At 51.9% G+C, this 20,916-nt stretch overlaps 1 protein-coding gene across 2 annotated transcripts in view; it reads left to right on the forward strand.

Moving 5' to 3' along the window:
* The first annotated feature begins 684 nt into the window (after positions 1–684).
* Positions 685–20,916, forward strand: part of NKD1 (NKD inhibitor of Wnt signaling pathway 1) — an 86,369-nt gene continuing 66,137 nt past the window's right edge. The window contains exons 1-3 of one of the 2 annotated variants that reach the window (XM_027092136.1): positions 685–937; positions 1,060–1,092; positions 1,774–1,907. In XM_027092136.1, coding sequence (XP_026947937.1) covers positions 913–937; positions 1,060–1,092; positions 1,774–1,907 — 192 coding nt within the window. In that variant the 5' untranslated portion in view covers positions 685–912. The remainder of the gene's footprint in view (positions 938–1,059; positions 1,093–1,773; positions 1,908–20,916) is intronic. The other variant, XR_003429828.1, reaches the window with a different exon arrangement.

Genomic DNA, 20,916 nt, shown 5'->3' on the forward strand with positions numbered 1-20,916 from the left:
CCCCTTCCGGGCTGCACAGCTGGCAGCGCGCCCCGACCCCCGGCGGGCACCCACGGGCCCCGGGATGCGGGGACAGCGGTTGGCTGGCAACTCGTGGCTTTCGGACACTTGTAGCCGCCGGGAGTTGGTTGGGTCCACAGCTGGCAGGAGGTGCAGTGGGGGCTTCTCCTGCACAATCAAATCAAAACGTAGAGAGTCGGAGGAGAAGGTGGGCGGGCACGGGGCGGGTAATAAGCGAACACTTTCTGCAAAAGTCCGATCGTGCAACGGAAGGGGCAACGCTGCGGGCGCTCCAAGCAGCGTCTCTTCTCCGACCTCAGTTTCATCACCTGTAAAGTGGAGCCGCTGAGTCCTCCTGTCCGCTGCCAGGAAAAATAGAGCGGAGGGAACGCACAGCCCCGTGAGCCAGAGGAGCGGTTACTGCAGAGCGGGCAGGACCCAAGAGGGTGTCTGTTCCAATACTCCTCCTGGCCAGAGCTCCTCCGCCTCCCATCACCCCCCCACCCCCGGTCCCCAGTCCCGGGTCCCCAGCCCCCGGCCCGGGTCAGAGACCGCAGCCTGGAGGGGGGCGCTGTGTCCAGCCCTGCAGCGCCTCTCCACGCCCCGCCCCCAGCCCGCCGGCCCCGCCCCCAGGCTTCTCCCTCCGCGGCCCGCCTCGCCTTTGATGTGCCGCGCCCGGCCAATGGGCGCGCGGGGAGGCGCAGGCTGCGGCGGCGGGCTAGGGGTTCGGCGCGCCCGGGCGTCAGTCCGGCCGCGGCGACGGCGGCAGGATCGTGTCGCGGCGACCTTTCAGGATCCGCTCGGCTTCGGGGCTGCTCCAGGAGGAGGAGAGCGAGGCGCGGCGCGGCGAGCCGCAGGGCCCGCGGGCCGGGCGCATGGCTTAGGGACGCCCCCTCCCGCAGCGCCCCCAGCATGGGGAAACTTCACTCCAAGCCGGGTCAGTGTCCCCGCCCGCGTGCCGGCCCCCTGGTCCCCGCCGCCCTCGCCCCCGCGATTGCTAACTCTCTGCCTCTCCTTTCTTTCCGGCTCCCGCCGCCGCCGCGCGCGATGTGCCTGCAGCCGCCGTGTGCAAGCGCAGGGAGAGCCCGGAAGGTAGGGGCGCGCGGGGCACGGACCGGGGGGGATAGACTGGGAAGCACCGCGGACGGCGGCGGAATGGCCTAGCCCGCGGATCTTATTACCAGGGCCACCCCCACCCGCTACTCCAGTCACCAGTCCCACAAACCCTCTCCTTGGAGCGGACTTTGTGTCCCCTCCTCTGTCCATCCCACCCCCTCCCCGCTATCCTGTGCTCTCTCTTCTGACTCTCAACTCCTCCTGTTGCGGTACCCCGACCCCGCACTCACTGCACCCCCTTTTCAGGCTCCTAAGCCCCTTCTCCAAGAGCCTGCGCCCTCTCTTTCTGGCCCTCAGCCCCCTCTCCCGAGATCTTGGCTTCTGCGCCCCCTCTCCCGACGCTCAGTTCCCCTCTTCCCCTCACCCCGTGTTCATCCCTCCCCTCCTCAGTCCTGGCCCCTGGCGCTCGCTCTTCTGATCCCCAGACGCGTCTTCCTGGGGTCCTGCTTCCCCCTTGGCTCCGCTCTGGATCCCCGCTCTTGGGGCTTCGCTGAACTCCCTTCTCCTGATTACCTGCGTCCTTCTCTCGGATTGTGCGCGGCTCCCAACACCCTCCGGGTCCCTGCTGCCTCTGCCTCGCCCACTCTTTCTCTCCTCTCTCGGGTAACTTTCAGCCTAGGGGCCAGACTCAGGGGCTTCGTGTCGTCCCCGCCTCAGGTGACAGCTTCGCTGCGAGCGCCGCCTGGGCTCGGAAAGGCATTGAGGAGTGGATCGGGAGGCAGCGCTGCCCGGGTGGCAGCTCCGGATCCCGACAGCTGCGGGCGGCTGGCACCGTTGGCAGAGGAACTCGGGTACGATCCCCACCTACGTCTCTTTCAACCTCAGAGATGCTTCTCCATACCTACCCCCCGAACCCCAACTTTTAGCACCCTCTCGGCGCAGCTTCTAAGTCCAGAAATCCCTTCTCAGCTGCGCCTGACCCACCAATATGACCCTGTACACCCCCTGCCTTGGGGAACCTTATTGGTGACACAGGTGGCAGTCTCCTGTTCAGTTGGGGGCAGAGGGCTGCCGTGTGTGTGTGGGGAATGTCCTAGGTGATGTGGTGGTGCAGGTCCAGTTGATGGGGAAGCTTGTCTGCGCTGGAGGGATCTGGGGGCCTGCTCTGACTTCTACCTTGTTTCTGTGGCCAGCGCTCAAAGGTGGATTTGGAGTTGGGGCTAGGGAAGTGGGAAGGCATCTGGAGGTGTCTGGGTGGAAGGCAGGACTGTGCCGGCCTCTGAATGTGTTCCAAGTGTGTGACATTCATCAGTACTATCTGTCCTGCAGCCCCAGTAGAGCCGGCTGTGATCTGGTGGTGGGCAGAACTTGGGGGGTACTGAGATCTGGGAGACCCCTTGGCTTGGCCCACAAGGAGAGAGAGGGCCTCATTCTGCTGTAGCCTGGGCCTACCCCTGGCCCTCCCCCAGTGGGTCCCTGAGGTTGGAGTTGTTCCTAGGGGAGCAGTAGATGTGACAGGGGAGTGAGTGAGTCCAGCCTCAGCTCCTGGCCTGGCACTGGTGTTCACAGATGTCCTATGGGCTCCAGAACTCTGCACAGGGCTTTCAGATGGTCTGCGTGGAACTCGAGCAAGCCAAGGATCAAAGGATGAATCAACTTTTTGATGTGACATTTAATTTTTTTTTTTTTTTAACTTAGAGGAGAACAGACTGAGTCTCAGGTCTGGTTAGTTCTTTGGTCTTGTCCATGGGCTGGGGAGGGGCCAGTGGACTTTTCAGCTGTGTGTGTGTGTGTGTGTGTGTGTGTGTGTGTGTGTATTTGGTGGTGGGACCTGGACTGGGTGCAGCCAGTTGGAGGAGGTGAGCCTGTGGATAGAGTCGACTCTTGTGCACGTATGAAATAACCCCTGCATCTGGAAGAAGCTCCCATCTCCTCCTCCACTGCCACTGCTGAGCTGGGGGCCTTCTCTTCTCCATTTCTCTTCATCTGTTGGCTGGGTTAGAATTGGAGCTGCTGTCCCCCGGGAAAGGCCAAAACTCGGTGGGCGGGGGCACTGCAGTTGGGGCCCTTTAAAAACAGAACTCCAAACTTCCCTTTCTTCCCCCACCATTTCTAGTTTTTGATCTCCTTATTTATTTAAAGCCCAATGAAAATGATCCGATTTAGCCACATGAACAAATGCATTTGCAGCTGAAGACAGAGGCCAACTGAGTGGATTTCCATTAATCAAGTTTTGGGTTTTTTCAGCCTGTTTATTTTTACAAAGTATTCCTGCAGAATGACATTTATTTGCAGTCCCCCCTGCTTTTTTTTTTCTTTCCTAAACTGCCAGGGAGCTTGCTCCATGCTTTAGGGGAAACTTGAAATACAGCGAGGGCTTACTTCAATTGACTTTTATCTTCAAAGCCATAACAAATGTTACCCGCATGTTTTTGGTAGGTCTCCTTGGCATCCAGTCCTGGAGGATGGGAGGGAGGAGGAAGGAAGGAGAGGAAAACAAAAGTCTGTCGTTTTTAATTAAATAGTAGTGTTCCCAGCAAGAGGAATGCGAGCCAGTAAAAGTTGCCATTGGGGGAAATGAGGGAGGGGAGGGAGGGGGCCCCAGCTTAGGACTATGGCTTTGGTAAAGTCACGGAATTCTGTTGCCTGGTTTCTTCCCCCATCTGAGGACAGCATGGGATGGTGCTTGCCTCCTCCTTCCCCAGCCCCCTCTCTCAGAGAAATGCTGAGGGGTCATTAGTGTTTGTTCAAAGCACTTTTGAAGATGTGAGACACAGAGCCATCAGCATGACATATGTTGGGTGGTGGAGCGCGGGACCTGCCATCCAACATATTAAGGAGAGGGAATCTCTGCTGCCTTGAGAGTTGTGCTTGCTGACTGGGACCTGGATGCCTGGGTTCCCACCACCGCTGGCCTCACTCCTGAGCCTGCAGAGGTGGGGATGGCCCAGGGAGAAGTCAGGGTGAGCCCAGGGTGTGGGGCTGCACCGTGGAGGCCTGTGAGGTGATTTCAAGTGGTACCTGGAGGAATATTTCTTATCTTAAGAGTTACATTTTTTTTTTAACCAGAAAAATATAAATAACTGGGACATAAAACCCTTGAATTCGCAGATATTATTGCTTAGGAGGAAGCTAAGTGGAAAGAGATAGTCTAAAGTCAATTCTGAGAAAAATATTAAGTACAACTGGTCAAAATTGTGAATGAGAACGGAATGCCCCACATTTGGGAAATGTTGAGATACCGAACAGGATAGCAGTAGGCAACCCCCGGTCTGTTTAATTTCTGTGATTTCCAGTGGCACGGAAAGGGTGGCTCCAGGTTCTTCCATTATCTCATCAGGATGTAGGAGGGCGTGGGCTCCAAAGTGTGCTGAGTTCCAAGGACTGGCAGAGGTCCCCTCACCAGCCCCAGACCCGTCCTGGGGTTGGCCTCTGTGTCCACTCGGTCACCCGGCCTTTCACCAAAGTGGCGGGGGGCACATTCATGGCTCATCCAACCAGCATTTTTACTGCAACAATAACTACTATTTATTAAGCGCCTGTGTGTGTCAAGCACTTTGCTTACATTATCTTAATCCTCCTCATAACCCTGTAAAGTTGCCAGCCGGCTGGTGTGGACTCTGGTTTTCTCCCATTCTGGACTACTTTCTAGGACAGTGGAAACCATGTGTGGTAAAGTTCCACACGAGAACATCTGCCTGGAGGGGGTCGCACTTATTCATTCCTGAGAGGTGGCACCCTGGCCGGCTGCCGAGTACTTTGGGATGAGGCAGGTTGTGGGGCAGGCAGAAGGATGAGGGGCCCCTGCTTGCCCTCTTCCTCTCTGAGGGAGCCTGAGTAGCTTAGTAAATGTTTAAATTGGGTCTGAGTTTCATGCAAGATCCTGGGATATGAGAGGGTGACCTCACCGGCAATTTAACCCATGCCTGCCCTCCCAAATACAAAACTAAATGAGGTCAGTCTCGGCCACAATAGCTTGTCACCTTGTATAAGCCATTTTACCTTTGTCTACCTTACTTAGCTCATCTGCAAAATGGGTGTAATAACATGCTCATCCCTGGCAGGGTTCTGGCAGATAACTCTTCACTGAAAGTAGAACGTGGGGAGAAAAGTACTGGCAGGTCCCTGAGGCCCTGGGAGAGGTGGAGATGGGGGCCCATATTATGAAACCAGAGGCTCCCCCTCCCCCATACTCTGTAGCCTCACTTGGAGGGACACAGGCTAGGGCTTCTGCCCTTTCAGTGGGTACACGCTGAACTTCAAGGGAATATGAGCTTGGCAGAGAAAAATAATGAGAAATGTGACCTGTACAAGTACTGCAGAAGATGACTGATACGTGAACAATTTGTATGCCAGACAACAATATGCTAAACAATTAGAAATTAAAATAAGCATAATAATCTCAGAGATAAAGGACAATATTAGAAACACGAAGCAGCAACAGGCAGTTACAAAAGAAAACCAACTGGAAATGTTGGCTCTGGAAAATATAATGGGTGAAGTTAACAAGTTTAGTAGATGGATGGAGTCGCGTAATGGACGCAGAGATGTTGATAGGAGAGCACTCAGAGCAGCAGAATCTGCGCGTCTGTGTACGCTCCTGCAGCGTGTGCACACGTGCGCATATGTGAATGTGTACAACTGGATTTAAGACCCTCCCCTCCCCCACCCCCCAGTTTGGTCCTTTTGTTCTTTTATGGCAGAGCCGCCTGAAGAAACAGGCTGAGAGCTTCGGTGCAGGCAAGTCTGCCTCTGGATCAAAGGTGGCTGCCAGGCGGTTTGGTAATTTGATTAGGGGGCACCTAGTGCATTTTGATGTTTAGGGAAGATTGGGAGGGTGCAGGCCCTGTTGGAGCCCGTGGGGATGTATGGAGCTGGGCGATGAGATTGGAGGCTGGCCCAGCTGCTGCCTGAGTGCCGGATTCCAGGGGAATTACCCTTGAATGATACCAGTTGGCACAATTAAAAGGCCCCATGTCTTCACCATATGGAAAGTGTTAGGCCTCCTTACGTGGTTTCAAAGCTATGTGCCGGGAGGTGGACTTGACATTTGAGGTAAAGCATAAATTAAATATTTGGTGTTTCAGAATTAAAAGATGATTTGCTTTGAGGCCAGTGGAGGCGTTTGGACCTCCACTCACTGGCTTCTTTGAGTTCTCCACGGAGGGTGCCCTCTGCCCCTGGCACCCAGGCCAGCTTCATAGCCCCACCTGGCAGCTTTCTGGACCCCTGGGGAATGGGGAGGAGAGCTGGGGCAAGCTGGAGCTGAACAGAGTGCCAGGTGGGGCTTCTTGTTTCTGGTAGGTCTGGGTCCCTCAGGAAGGTGGGAGGTGGGCAAGGTTGTCATTCTGGGTGCTTTCATGCATCTCTGTGATGGGGTCTCTGGTAGAGGTTCGAGGAGTGCCTTATCCTCCCTTCGAAACTTTTCTTCTTTGAGAAGGACACTGGTTCCCCGAGTCAGGCTGTGTGTGTGTTGTGTCCCTCGAACTCAGGAACAGACCCTCTACATTCATATCTTGTACAAACTGTCACAAACTCAGGGGGAAGCTAACCCAGGAGACAACCTCAGCATGTCCCACAAGCTCCTAGCCTTGGGGAAGGTTCCATCCCCTCACCCAGTGGGAGTGTCAGAAGTGAGGAGAGAAGGTGGGTGATAGACAGAGTGAATTCCTCCTCATAACAGGAAGCTTGGGCCCCTGGGCTCAGGGGCCAGACTGTCCCTTGGAGGGCTTAAAACAGCAAGGCTAAGCTGTCAGCAATGGAAGAATCACTTTCTGAGGAGTCCATCTTCCTTGTGGCAGCCCTGGGGCACATGGTGGGCTCTCATGATATATTTGCTGAATGAATGAATGGAGATAGATTAAGTCACCATCCCTGCCTCTTCCTCCCCCAGGTTCTCTTCCCCAGCCAAGTGGAGCTGGAAGTAGGAATAAAGGGAAGAGTGGAATTAGGCCTTTTCTTTCAGACACTCAGCTATTAATTAATTATGATCAATAATGAATTGTTATTAATTATGGATTCCCTAGCTGTGCTGGGCATTGAGGCTACAGTGGCAAATCACAGAGCTGTGGTGCCTGTCCTCCCGTAGCTTCCAGTCTAATAAAGGAGACAAAGAATAAGCGTGGTCACAGGCACACTGGCAGACAGTAACACTCATGAGAAGCTGAGGCAGTGAGGGAGAAAGTGTGGGAAGAAGGGATGGGTTTGTGCAGTGGGAGCTGGGGGAGACCCCTCACTCGCTAGTGTCCGTGGACAATGCGTGGTGCTTGGGTTGGGCCCTCGAGAAGGGACTGTGGGCTCCAAGCGGCTCTGCAGCCTGCGGGGTCTGGAACTCTCTCTGGTGCTCATTCTTTCTGCAAAGCCCCCCATGTTAGTGGCTCTTGGCACGTGTGAGCTACCTTCCCCTCTGGACAGGTGGGTGGGGCGGAGCCAGGCGGGCAGCCACCAGCGCGCTCGGTAGGGCTGATTCGCATGCAGCATCATGCACAGGGACTTGGGGCATTTCTCCAGCTGTTTGGGTGGAGGGGCAGCCCCTGCTGCCCTGCGGGGGAGGAGGGTCAGAAGCCCAGCCGTGGTGGGATGTGGCAGCCTGAGCGGCGGGATTGGCAGAGGGAGGTACCCCAAGAACCAGGGGGCAAGAGGCAGTGACAAGCCAATCCCAGAGAGAGCCCATCCTGCCCCAGAACTGCTGTGAACCTGTGCCTGAGGGAGGAGGGTCTCCTGCCTCAGTTTACAGATGTGTCTGAGGAAGGGGCATGCAGCCTGACTCTCTGGGCAATGAGGCAGGGGCCCACAAAGAGATCTGCAGGCGCTGGGGAGTCGGGGACCCCTCAGTCCTCCTTGCTCGGGGGGTTCTCGCAGCCTCACTCACTGGCTGTAGGTTCACAACTTTGGAATTTTTAGGTCGCGCGTTGGATTCCAAAGCAGGCCCTTCCGGCTGCCTCCCTGACTTACCGCTCTCTTTTCCACTCACGCATGTTCTTTTTGTGGCTCTTGTCTCTCACAGACATTCTTTCTCTTCCTCTCGCTCTCTCTCCCCCCTCCCTTCCCCACCCCCTCCCAGAGGAAGGAAAAAATTCAGACTCTCACAAACAAAATATCTGCCATTCCATCCGAGGGAGAACTGAGGCAGAAGCCCAGAATATCCTGGAAGAAACGCCAGAGAGAGCTGAAGGCCTCAGTTGTTTAATCTGGAAGGCAGGCTTTGATGTCACCGTGCTCCGTTTATCCTGGGAAGCTGCCTGCTTCTTTACGGCTGGCTTCAGACTCTGTGCATGAAAAATGGCTGAGTCCCTTCAGGAGCTGGAGGGAAAGCCTGATCCCTCCCCAGAGGGCAGGCCTGGTGACGCTGCCGCTCCTGCCAAGCCCAGGTGGGCTGGGGAACCTTTTCCAAACAAGCATTTCCAGAGACATAAGTAATTCTTTGATAACTTCCCGGGAAAGCAGAGGAGGCTCTTTATCCACGTGGGTACCCGTTACGGGGCTTCGCGAGGGAAGCCTCAGGTCCCGCCACTGGAGTCATCCTTAGCCCCAGAAGGGCGGCACACAGGAGCTCTCACCAGACGGCTCTGCCCTCCGGGGCGCGTCCTGGATGTGTGTTTGTTTAGAGGGCTCTGAGGACTTGCTCTGGGCTTCACTTTCCTTACTTGTTGAGCCATGTGGGCTGCGGTTTGTGTGTGGCTGACGCCTTTCAGAGGATCCCAGGGTAGTGGGTGGGCTTCACAGTGGTGTGGCATCAGCTGAAGGACCCCCCCCCTGCCTTCTCTGGGCCTCGGATCTTCTGGCTGAGAAGTAGGATAAAATCATTTATTATAATTTAGAAACTATGTAGTAAATGCATTCTATTCAAGTCATTCATGCATCTGTGCAATAGAAATTGAGTACTTACTTTAGGCCAGGTATACATTTGCTCTGTCAGTAGAGCATGGTCCTGGTTTTCATGGACCTTACACTCTAGTAGGAAAAGATAAGTATTTTTAAAAGCAAATTACACAACCTAAGCTGTGATTTATGCCTCAAAGGAGAAGTGCTGGGTGCTTTGAGAACATTTAATAGGAATCAGACCTAATCTGGGTGGCTGTTCATTCTACAGATATTTGAGCATGGGTAGGATGTTGTAGAAACTATGAGGAAGAGAACATAGTTCCTGCGTCATAGAACTTGGAGTTTAGTGGAACTAAACTTTCATCTTTGCCTCTCATCTATTTTTCTTATCTTATTGCATTGGTTAGAATCGCCTCAACTTACTTAATAACTATTAAGTATGATGTTCATTGTTTATCTAGTTAAGAAAGCTTTCTTCATCTCCTGGATTGCTAGGATTTTTAAAACCAGGAATAATTATTGAATTTTATCAAATGCTGTTGGGGTGTTGATGGAGCTGGTGATTCTTTGCTAATATAATGTAGATTTGTATGCATGATTTACATAACTAGATTTCCTAGTGTTCAGCTTTCTTTGCACTCCTAAGTTAAATCCCTCTTTGCCATGATAGGCTGCTGCTTTAAAATGCTGCTGTATTTGATTTGCTAATATTTTACTTTGCATTGATATTCGTGTTTGATTGGCTCATGGTTTGGGAAGGTAGCTCTCGAATAATGAAGACGATGTTCAGGGAATGTTAGAGGATGCTCTGGGGGCTCTAGAGCAGGAAGTACCAACTGGTCCAGGGTCAGAGGGTAGTCTCAGAGGAGCTGGGATTTAAGGCCAAGATGCATGGGGGGAGGGGTGGTGGTGAGCAGGGCAAGGGGAGAGGACATGTAACAGCCATGAGTGTTTGCCGGACCGACCGGCCACGTGTGAGAAAGCCCTGTAGAGAAGAGGGTGGTTCATTTGAGATGCTGGTTGAAGTTCAGTTGGCTGAAGAGAGGTCACAGCCTGGGCCTGGGGCCCTTCTCAGCCATGTTACGGAGCGTGGTCTTTGTCCAGAGGGGAGACAAGTGTGTGAAGGGCCTGTGTGAGGGGCCAGCAGGAAAGAGGTGAGCTCTGTGATCTGGGGGGAGAAGGAATGTGGGGATGGGCTCTCCCTCGTAAAAATACTTGGGAGGATAAAGAGGAATCAAGTGACTGTATTCTGTGGGCTCAGTGAGAGATTCTGGAAGGTCTGCATTGGTCCAGGCACAGTGCTTGGTTCTCGAGTGTCACCCAGGGGACTCTTGAGGAGGCCGTAAGCAGGTGAAGGACCAGGAGAAGTAGATTAGGACATCAGGCGGTGTAGTGTGGTGCTTAAAGAGCGAGAACTTTGGAACCCGATGTCTTGGGTTCAGATCCTGCTGCACCATTTGCTAACTGTGGGACCTTGGGCATAGTGTCGAACATCTGTCAGCCAGAGGTCTAGTGGGAAACAGATGCACTGCAGAGAGTTTAAATGAAACTAGCTTCCAGAGGTATGGGCAGGGTTCAGGGATACTTTATGGGGCGTTGAGGTACCCAGGGACTGATGGTCCCTGGCAAGAGTGGGAAGCTGTTACCACCCCTAGGGCAGAAAGGGCCAGGGGAGGAAATGTTGGATATTTTAGATTGGATCCCTGTAGGAACCACAGCTGACGATGGGTGGAGACCAGGCAGAAGCTATAAAGATGAAGGATTAACCACAGTCAGAGACATGGTACAGAAGTAGTGAGGGAGTGGAGAAGAAATACCCTAACTCCCATCTCCTCGTATCCTCCCGTTTCCTGCCGGGGCTTCGCATTGGCTGAATTCAGAAGCCAGAGGCCAGAAAACTCCAGTGAATTGGTCCACAGGGTCAGCTTCCTGGAGGCACGGGGCAGTACAGAGAGGGTGGGGAATGGATGGGGGTGGGGATGGCAATAGAATAATCAACTCTGCTTGTGTTTCCTCATCTGTAAAGCAGGGATGATAATAGTACCTGCATCATAGGGCAGTTGTGAGGACTCAAATTGTAAAACAGTTGTAATGTCAGGCGCACCGTAAGTGCTCGATACAAGTTCGCTCTTACAGTTATAAGACCAGGAAGAGACACAGGGTTATGGAGATTCGGGGAGGTGTTTCTGAAGGAGGTGGCATGTCAGTATGGCTCTAAGGACGGTAAGACTGGGACCAGGGGTCAGAATCTAAAGGCCAGAGAAGTCATATTCATGAACGCAGCAGGCTGGGAGGGAGACACCTGGGAGGGTGCCCTGGGGAGCACATGTCCTGAGTCAAGAGAACAGCGTCCCTCAGCCCCAGCCAACTGCTGTCACGTGGGAATGTGGCCCTGGTATTGCCATTCTCTCGTTAAGAGAATCCAGCCACCTGGATTTTTATGTGAAATTTTTCTAATTTAAAAAATTATCATCAACTACATACAGTTTTTCAAAAACACTTTTCTGGGTGGACCCAGACAGCTGGAGTTGGCCTGGCTTGTGACTGTTGATTTAGACCTACAAGATTTTGGTGGGGTATGAATATGTTAGTGATAATAGTCCATACAAGGGAATATTAAAAGTGCCTAATGGTTTACATGCATGCTTTACATGTATTATTCACTCTGTGTACAGATGAGGAGACGAGCTCAGCAAGTCAAGTCCTGAGCCCAGCCAAGGGAGAGCGGAGTCAGGCTGCCTCCAAGGCAGAGGGTACAGACCGAGCTAAGGCTGGGTGCTGGGGAGTCACGGGTAGCATGTTTCAGTTGCCGGGGAACAGGATAGGAGGGCAGGTGGGGTAAGTACAGTATAGATGTGGTTTGGGCCACTTTATACTGAGGCCCAGCGTGTGCATGTAGTAGGTGTCAGGAGTGTGTTTAGAGCTTTCAGAATCAGACTTCCTGGGTCCAAGTTCCAGCCGCACCTCTCCCCAGCCGCGTGGCCTTGGGCCACGTGACGGCTCATTGCTGGTCCTCAACTTTCGCAGCTGGTGGAATGGGCAGTCATGGTGGCTACCTGATGGAGTTGTTCGAGGACTGAAGTGAGTTCACTGGCAAATCAGGGAGGATAAAGCGGACGTCACCCCTCCTCTTGCAGCTTTCTCGTGTGGTTAGCTAACGATCCCCCAGATGTGCGCTAAACGTGATGAAGGGGAAGAGCAGGGCGTGGTGAGAGAGAATGAGGAGGGTTCTACTTTGCACTGGGGAGTCAAGTTGTTGAGACCCAAAGGATAAATAGCCAGGTGATGAAAGGTTTAGTAAAAACATCTCAAAGGGTTTGGGAAGTGCAAAGGCCAGGAGGCACGACTGGCAATAGAGAGTCTTCAACCCACTTCTGGATGTCTGGCTTAGGACAGAATCCAGTCTCTGAGATGTTCAGGCAGACATATGCGGTCCGGCACCGGGGGTGGGTATCTCTTGGTGGTTGCGGGACGCAATGCTCTATGTTGCAACCTGTTTTGTTTCTTCGTCCACCTGCTGCAAATCTTCTTCCACAGTTTTATTTTTATCGATGTCCGATCACTCCAGCTTCTCTCCTTTCTGGCTGGGTGGGAGGTTGGGGAGAACCTCCTGGTCCCATGAAGTAGTGTCAGCCGGGAGCTGATTGGCTGGTCTGCCACGTGCTGCCCAAGCCCCTGGCCTTGAGCTTGAGTACAGAGCTGGGGCCCTGGAGAGGGTAGGGCAGAGCATAAAAGTCCCTGTCAGCAGGATGGGCCTGGCCACCGTCAGGCTACAGGTGAGGCTGGGGAAGACCGGAACCTCCCAAATGGGCTCAGGCCCAGGGTGTATCTCTGACTGCAGAAGTCTGCGCAGGCTGGTGGGCCCCTCTCACGGAGGCTTTGGCGCATGGCGGCTCCACTGTGTAGGTTTGGGGGTGCTACCTTGGGGTACTGAGGCCACTCCGGGCCTGGCTTCCAGAGGTAACCTTGTTACAGGGCAGTTTTTGACCTCGACCTTGTTTTACCCTTCTTTCCCCTAGGGATCTAGATAGACTTCAAAAGCAAAAAGATGATGTCAGAAAACTACTACAAACCAGGAACGAGGCTGCCTTTTCAGTGCATGGTGGGAGCACTTATCTTGCTCCCCTGCCCTGGAAATCCCAAGGAGCCCACTGCCCCGGTCAGTCTTGGGTATGTGCCTCCTTTCTCAGTGTTCTGTGGCAGCAGCCTCAGTGTGACTGTTAAGTGCCTGTGTATGCTGAGCCCTGTGCTGAACCATAGGTGCAGCATTAAGTATCTGCTATATGTCAGGCCCTGGGCCAAGAGCCGTCCCTACCACTCAGTTCTCACAACACCATTATGAGGCAGGTACTATTATTATCCCCATTTTACTGCTGGGGAAACTGAGGCTTTTTAAAAAAATTATTTATTTATTTATTTTTGGCTGGGTTGGGTCTTCGTTGTGGTGCACAGGCTTTCTCTAGTTGTGGCGAGCAGGGGCTACTCTTCATTGAGGTGCATGGGCTTCTCATTGCGGTGGCTCCTCATTGCAGAGCATGGGCTCTAGGCGCGTGGACTTCAGTAGTTGTGGCTCGCGGGTTCAGTAGTTATGGCTTGTGGGCTCTAGAGCGCAGGCTCAGTAGTTGTGGCACATGGGCTTAGTTGCTCTGCAGCATGTGGGATCTTCCCAGACCAGGGATTGAACCCATGTCCCCTGCATTGGCAGACGGATTCTTAACCACTGTGCCACCAGGGAAGTCCCGGAAACTGAGGTTTTAAAGAAATCTACCGTCTTGCCCAAAGTCACTTGACTTGGAAGTGGAATCTTGCTCTAGGAAGATTCAAATTCAGATCAGACTGATTTTAGAGCTATCTTAAATCATTATAAGTGAGTTTTTTTTCCCCTTAAACTGTATGTTATAACCCCATTCATGGCTCATGAAATCCATGTAGTGACCAGCATTAAAAAAAAATGAAATAGACAAAAATAAAAATATAAGAGAATATCCTATATAGTAATAGTAAATATTGCTTTGTGTAACTTTCTGTTTAGTTTATAGGTGTGGATAGCCATGTCTATAGATGATTGATAGATAGATATGGACATGTAGACATGGGTATCCATACCGATAAATAGGTAGATCTATTTATAGATAGATATGTGTATATCTAAACGCACATCTATACCCAAACCCATATATACAGAGGCCCATTATAAAACATAATTCTTATTGTGGGTCACTATCAAAGTGTTAGAAAACACTGGTGTTTGGTCACTGGTCTAGACTCTGAGTCTGAATACCTGGTTTCAGGATCTAGCTCTGCTTCTCACTAGCTGTGTGACCTTGGGTAAATTCCCTAACCTCTCTGTGCCAAAGTTTTCTTTCTTGGCTTCAGAGCCTTTTGGTTTGTTGACTTTTTGGCCAGAACAGATTGTCCCAGGATTGCCATGGTTGCTGTCTTGTTCATCAACTCCATTTGCTTAGGGCATGAAGAGGACTCTTGGGGACCCTGATGTCCTCTCACCTTAGAAACCAGCCTCTGAACATGACAAGCAGCAGTTGCACCCTGGCAACTAAATCTTTCTGGACAGAACATTGTTTTGGGAATCCTGAGCCTGGGGGTGGCTGCAGCGTAGCTATTAGGTATCTATTGTGATCTCTCCTGGCCTTTGCTTCCTCCTCTCAGAATGTAGGAAAGAAAAGGTGGCTGTCTAGGTTATCTTCTGCTGTGTGACAAATTATTCCAAAACTCACTGACTTGATATTTTATGATCTGCTTAAGATTATGCAATTTGAGCAGGGCTTGGCAGGGGCAACTTATCTCCAGCTCCACGTGCATAGTTGGGTTGGCTCAAACAGCGAGGGGCCACCTGCCACAGATCCACTTGGCTTATATGTCTGGGGCCTCAGTTCTCTTCCAGGTGTCCTCACCACTGGTTAGCTCAGGCTTCCTCGTGGTATGGCGATCTCAGGGTAATCAGACTTCTTACACTGTGGCTGGCTTCCCAAGAGTGCAAAAGTGAAAACTGCCAGGTTCTTTAGGTTTAGGCCTGGAATTGGCAGTGCCACATTCTCTTTGTCAAAGCAAGTCACAGGTCCAGCCCAGGTTTAGGGGAAGGGGTTACACAGGGGCATACAGACTGGGAGGTGTGATTGACTGAGGGCCATCAAAGTAGTGTACCAGAGAGGATGTGGTCTCCCAGAGAGAAACGGCTGAGAGACTGAGTAAGGAAAAGGACTGAAAGGTGTCCATTGGATTTAGGGTCCTGGTGGTCACTGTCCGGTTTGACAGGAGCTGTCGTGGTGGAATGGTAGCCGAGGTGAGACTGGCATGGGTCCTGAAGGGACAGGGGAGCACTTACGCGGGAGCAGATGCACATACTTGTAAGAACATCCATGGCTACATTATTTGGAAGAAGGAAAATTTGTAACAACTCAAATATTTATCACCAGTAGACAGGTTAATAAATAGTGGTGTAGCCATTCCATGGATCTCTCTGCAGCTAGTAAAACCAGGTTGAGTGAGGGCCACAGGCTGATAGGCAGGAGGCCCTGAGATGCTGTTGAATGAGCAAAGCAAGAGCAAAACATCACTATAATGTGGCCCCGTTTTCTGCACTATACAAAGGTCTGTTCAGGCCTGTGTCTCTATATATTTGCAGGTGCACATGGAAAGATCTGGAATAATACACTGTCAAAGTCTGTTTCCCTGAGGAGTGAAGTGGTGGGAGGTGGTGAGGAGAGAAGGAATTTCACTTTTCACATTATATATTTCTACATTGTTTGACTTTTTTTTTTCTCAATGAGCATGTATTACTTTTGTATTTTTCAAAGAGCCAATACATTTTATTTTTATTTTTTTAACATCTTTATTGGAGTATAATTGCTTTACATTGTTGTGTTAGTTGCTGCTGTATAACAAAGTGAATCAGCTATCTGTCTCGGGACAAGCTTTTCTGGAAGGGGTGGAGAGAGAAGCCGGCAGCTGGAAGGGGACGTGGGGCTGGGATGGACTCAGGGTACGGCCCAAGGACCACCTACATCTGAAGTTCCGAGCGCTGTTTAAAATGCTGAGACCTCGGGGCCCCTCCCGCCGCAAGCCCTCTGAATCAGAGCCTCTCTGTGTTGGGCGACTGGACCCTATAGGAAAGGTGATGGTGGGAGGGAGCTGGAGGGGTTAGGGCGGAGGGAGGGATGGTGTTCCCCAACTGTAGAAGGGTGGGGATCGAGTGTGCGGCCCAGAGGAGAAGCCGGCACAGTTCCTGACTCATGACACGCTCTCAGTCAGTGATTCTGTCTCCTGTGCAGTTCCCTATGGCCGTGGGTCCTTACCCCCTATAAGTGGGTTTAGAACTTTGCTGACAGTTATTGATAGCTGGCCTCTTTTTCAAGACCGGCCAGGCCCCTCCTTTTATAACTGGAAGGAGGGAGATGTTAAAGGGATATCTAGCCTAGTGATAGAACTTTCTGTGATGATGGAAATGCTCTATGTCTGCACTGTCCAATATGGGAACCGTTAACCACCTGTGGCTACTGAGTGCTTTGAATGTAGCTACCGGGACTGAAGAGTTGAATTTTAAGTATATTGTATTTGAGTTAATTTAAATGTAAATTTAAATAGCCACGTGGGGCTAGTGGCTTCTGCCTGGATAGCACAGCTCTGGACCAGTGGAGGAGATGCAGCACTGCGGTGCATCAGGCTAACCGCCATCCCGAGGCAGGTGGGAGGGGCTATTTGCAGCAGGTGATGGTGGGAGGCGAGCTCTGCCCCCAGGAGGCACTGGTGAAACCCTCCCTGGGGCCTCTCCAGACCCTGCTCCTGGGAGGCACAGCTTCCCTTGAGCTTGGAGGGAGGAGGCCCAGGCTGGCCACTGCTGGGGTCAGTGATGGGAAGGATGGTGGGTCTCCCAGGTAGGTGCATTGGTGCACCTTCTCCTGGTGTCATAAATTGGGGCCTTCTTAGCCTTCTCAACCTTGGAGGGCCTGCTTGGCATCTGCTTCTGGGGTTCATGGGTGAGGACTTGTCCCCTTGGCTCTGGTCTGAGGAGCTGGAAGGCAGAACCCGTTCGTGGGGCTGGAGCTCAGCACTGAGTGGGACCAGCTTTTCCCCGGGAGTCAGAGGCAGCATTCCTCTCGAGCTTTATGGTTGGCAAAGCCTTACTCGCAGTGATCTGTCAGGCATTTACTATTTGCAGAAACCTGGCCAGGGTCAGTATTAATACTATGGGGAAACTGAGACCAGACTGCAGAGTCCATGGGGCAGGCTCTGTGTGTCTCCCTGCTGCGTCCTCAGGGCCTTTTGCACTGCTTGGCACGTGGTGGGTGCTCAAGCAACATTTGCCTGGTGGATGTGGCTCGGGGAGGCCTAGCAGCTTGGCCAGAGGGCACATAGCCTCTGGAGGTCCTGTCCCTCCAAATTCCACCTCCTTTTGGCCTTTGATGAGAGCCTCCACTTGCATCTCCCCTGCCTTTCAGAAAGGGGCCTCACCAGTTTTCTTTTGGTAAATGAAATCATGCACACGGTGAAAAACAAAAGGAAAAAAATTCAATACAGTACTAAAAGGTATGTAATAGAAAGGAAGCCCTCTTCCCACCTCTGCCAATACCATTGGCCTCCCAGCACCCCTCTCCCAAGGCATCTGCTTTTTCTGGTCCCTGGAGGTGCTTCTAGCCGTGCTCTGTGAGTATGGGCCCTTATCCCTGCACAGACAGTAAGCAGTCCTCTTGGCCAACAAGACTGGGAAGCATTGGTATTTGTAGGTTAATTGAAAAATTCATTTAAGGTGGGGATGCATAAAAACGTGATAGAGACTTTATTTTCTTTTAACCTAAGTTGCATGTTATAATCTCGTTCTGCACCTTGCCTTTTTAACTTAACAGTGTATCTTGGAAATCATTCCATATCAGTGCATATAATCTAATTGCCCTTCAATCTTATTGCTCTTCATGGCTCTCAAGGCCTTCCATTGTAGGGATGGACCATACTTCAGTGCGCTGATTCCCTGTTGTTGGGCATCTAGGTTGTTTATGGGCTTGTGCCTATAGTCTAAAGTAGACTATTAGATCAATGTGGTGCATTTCTGTAGCTGTGCTTCTGCACACACCCCTGCTGCCCCAGCACACACACTGCACACCTGATGTGAGCTCCAGGCATGGTTCTACTTCTTTTCTGGCAAAGCCAGAGTTTCTCCCGCAAGCCAGGGTCTTCAAAATCCAGGAGGGCAGCAGCTTCAGGGGGTTCTGTGGTTAAGTAAGTGCGACCTTTCTCTGTGTGGATGAGTCAGAATCCTTTGGTTTTTAAGCCCATCTCAGCTGTTTTGTACAGAAGCACATTATTGGCCTGTGTAACGGGGAAGTTGGGAGGGTGAATTGAATTCAGGGACTTCTGGGTCCCAGCTCCAACTCTGCCCTCAGCTCTGGTTTCTTTTGGGTCGGCTTCATTCTTGGGCAGACTCTCCCCAGGTAGTGGCAGTTCGGCTCCCAGCGGTCTGGGCTTCCATCTCCAACTAGAAGAGAGAGTTTCAGTCAAAGCTCAGTCTGGCTCCCATGGTTTTGACTTGAGTCACATGTCCATCCCAGAACCAAACCCTCTGCCTCTGCCGGTTCTGGGTCATGTGGCTACCCTCAAGTGGGGGCTGGGATCAGCTCCCCCAAACCTCAAGGGCTGGGAGTGAGGGGGTGGTTCCCTAAAGAAAAACCACCTGTGAGGGCAAGGCTGCAGAATGCACGCTGGGTGGACAGAACCAACATCTGTGCGTTGTATGAAACTCACCGACAGCAGCTCCAGGCAGCAGCTGGCAAGCGTGGGTGGGAGCAAGGCGGTCTGACAATTAGCTGACTGTCCGGGGAGAACCGCTCCTTGCCATTGGATCTTGGAAGAGCCTGGGTGATTTGCTGCCTCCTCCGTGCAGCCCACATGGGTCACAGCTTTCCTTTCAAGCTTCTAGCCTCTCCATGATGATCCTAGGTGATTCTTAACCCTTAGGGGGTAGGTAATAAGACGCTTTTGGGAATCTGCTATATTGGATGGTGTCTTTCTCCTCAAATAAGTGCTCTTACACCTTTACCCCCAATTTCAGGGCCCCCAGGTTAAGAACCTCTGCCTCAGTTTGTATGGATATTTTAAAAACCTTATTATTTAACTTTTTTTTTTTCCTATATGGGTCTTATCTACTCCTGGGGGCACAGAGCTTTGGACCTGGTCTTCAGATCTGGGTTTGTACTGAACTGTATTCACTGTGGGCTTTAATTTTTTTTACCTGTAAAATGAAGGAAAAAAGTATCCATCTCTTGGAGTCATTTCAAGGATTAAGTGAAATAACTTATGTTGTGATTTAAGGCTCAGCATGCAGTAAGCACTCAGTAAACATACTCAGTAGTCCGATAAGGCCTCTGGAGCTGCTGATATGTTCTGGAAGATTCCCAGTGAACCCACGCCATCTCTCTGGGGCCCATGACAGTCTCTGGAAGGGGCTTGGTTGCTGTTTGATGGATGAAGAGGTTCAGAGAGAACATCTTTGTTCACTCAAGAGTTCCCTGGAGTGATTGTTTGCCATTTCCAGGTGGGCAGACTAAGGCCAAGGAGGTTTCAGTGACTTATCCAGGCGTCTTGGGGTTCGTTTGGGTTAGTTGTGAGCACTTTTACATCCTGGTCTTAGGACACCCCTCACTTATTTTATAAACAGTGCCTCCTGCATGGCCACGGACCGGCCACAGGTGACAGCTCACCTGTGCATGATGCCTGCCTGCAGGAGTTCCCTGATCTCAGCAGCGTCCTTTCCGGCCCCTGAGCCCCAGCCAGTGGCTCCTCTGCCCTCCTGGCTGGACACCAGGTCTCAGGTGGTGGGTATTGTTCTGTAGAAATGCAAACTGGTGCTTTGAGAGTATTAAGACACAAAGTCCCTGCGGTTAACAGCAAATTAATCACAGCGTTAAGGAGGGAATGTCTGGGTAGACGTGACTTCATGAGCTTGTCATAAAGTCTGTCCCTGCCATGTTTCACTCTCCAAGATTTTTGACTTTCAGAAAAGGAACCACAGATAGAGTTACCAAGTTTTACAGAAATATTTTTACTGGGCAGAAGATTGCTTTCTGGTGAGAGCCAGCTATTTCAGGAGACAAGCAAAGAGCCCTTTATTCTCACGTTCTGTGGGAGGAAAATATTATGCTAGGAAGCCCGCTTCTTGGACGGGCTGTTTGAGAGGCCGGGCTGCATTTCTGGAGTTGGGAGTGGGTGACATGAGATGGTGTGGGTGCCTGGGGGGCTGCTGAGTGTGCCTCCCTGGGGATTTGGGGCTCGTTGTACGGGCATAAGGGAGCCTAAGCTATAGAGCAGGGAAGGGAGGTGATCAGACCTGGGCTTTGACCTGGGAGTGCATGGCAGAGAAAGGAAGAAACAGGGTTGTACACCAGTGTGGGAGCCCCCCAGCTGGAGAGCAAGCCTGGGGTCAGCTGGCTCTGCCATTTACCGCCTGTGTGACTCTGGGTCCTCACCCCTCTGAGCCTCCACTTCCATGTGTAAATTGGGGATAACGAAGTTATCCACCACATGGGCTTGTGTGAGTGTTAAATGAGATCATCTATGTCAAGCACTTTCTCATTTACTCAATCTGTGATATCCAGTGGTGACTGTCAGAGGGAGGGAGATGGACCTTCCTCCTCCACATTCCGGAACCAACTCGTCCTGCAGCTCATCCTTTGCTGGTGCCTTGGAGTGCAGTGGGCATATTTCCCGGTCCCCAATGTGACTTCCGGTTGGATACTGTGGTGGGGGATTGGAGATCTGGGTCCCTCCAGCAAACTGGAGATCTATGAGCCTCGTTCCTTGAGCTCTAGTCTGTACTTCAGCTCGCGGAAGGGACTGTTTTCTCCTGGAAATTAGGGGGAAACAATATGGGCTTGATTGTATTCAAGGAGGATGGGTTTGACCTTTGCGGATTAAGACTTTGTTCCCCCCTCCCCCCGTGATGTGGAAGAAGGATGCCTGCCAAGAGTTTTGTTTGTGTCTGGAGCAGCCATGTGTCTGATAAGGAGACGGCATCCTTGCCCTCTTCTT

The sequence above is a fragment of the Aethalodelphis obliquidens genome, unplaced genomic scaffold (genome assembly GCF_003676395.1).
Source record: "Aethalodelphis obliquidens isolate GAN/ISIS:26980383/991018 unplaced genomic scaffold, ASM367639v1 scaffold75, whole genome shotgun sequence".
NCBI lineage: Eukaryota > Metazoa > Chordata > Mammalia > Artiodactyla > Delphinidae > Aethalodelphis > Aethalodelphis obliquidens.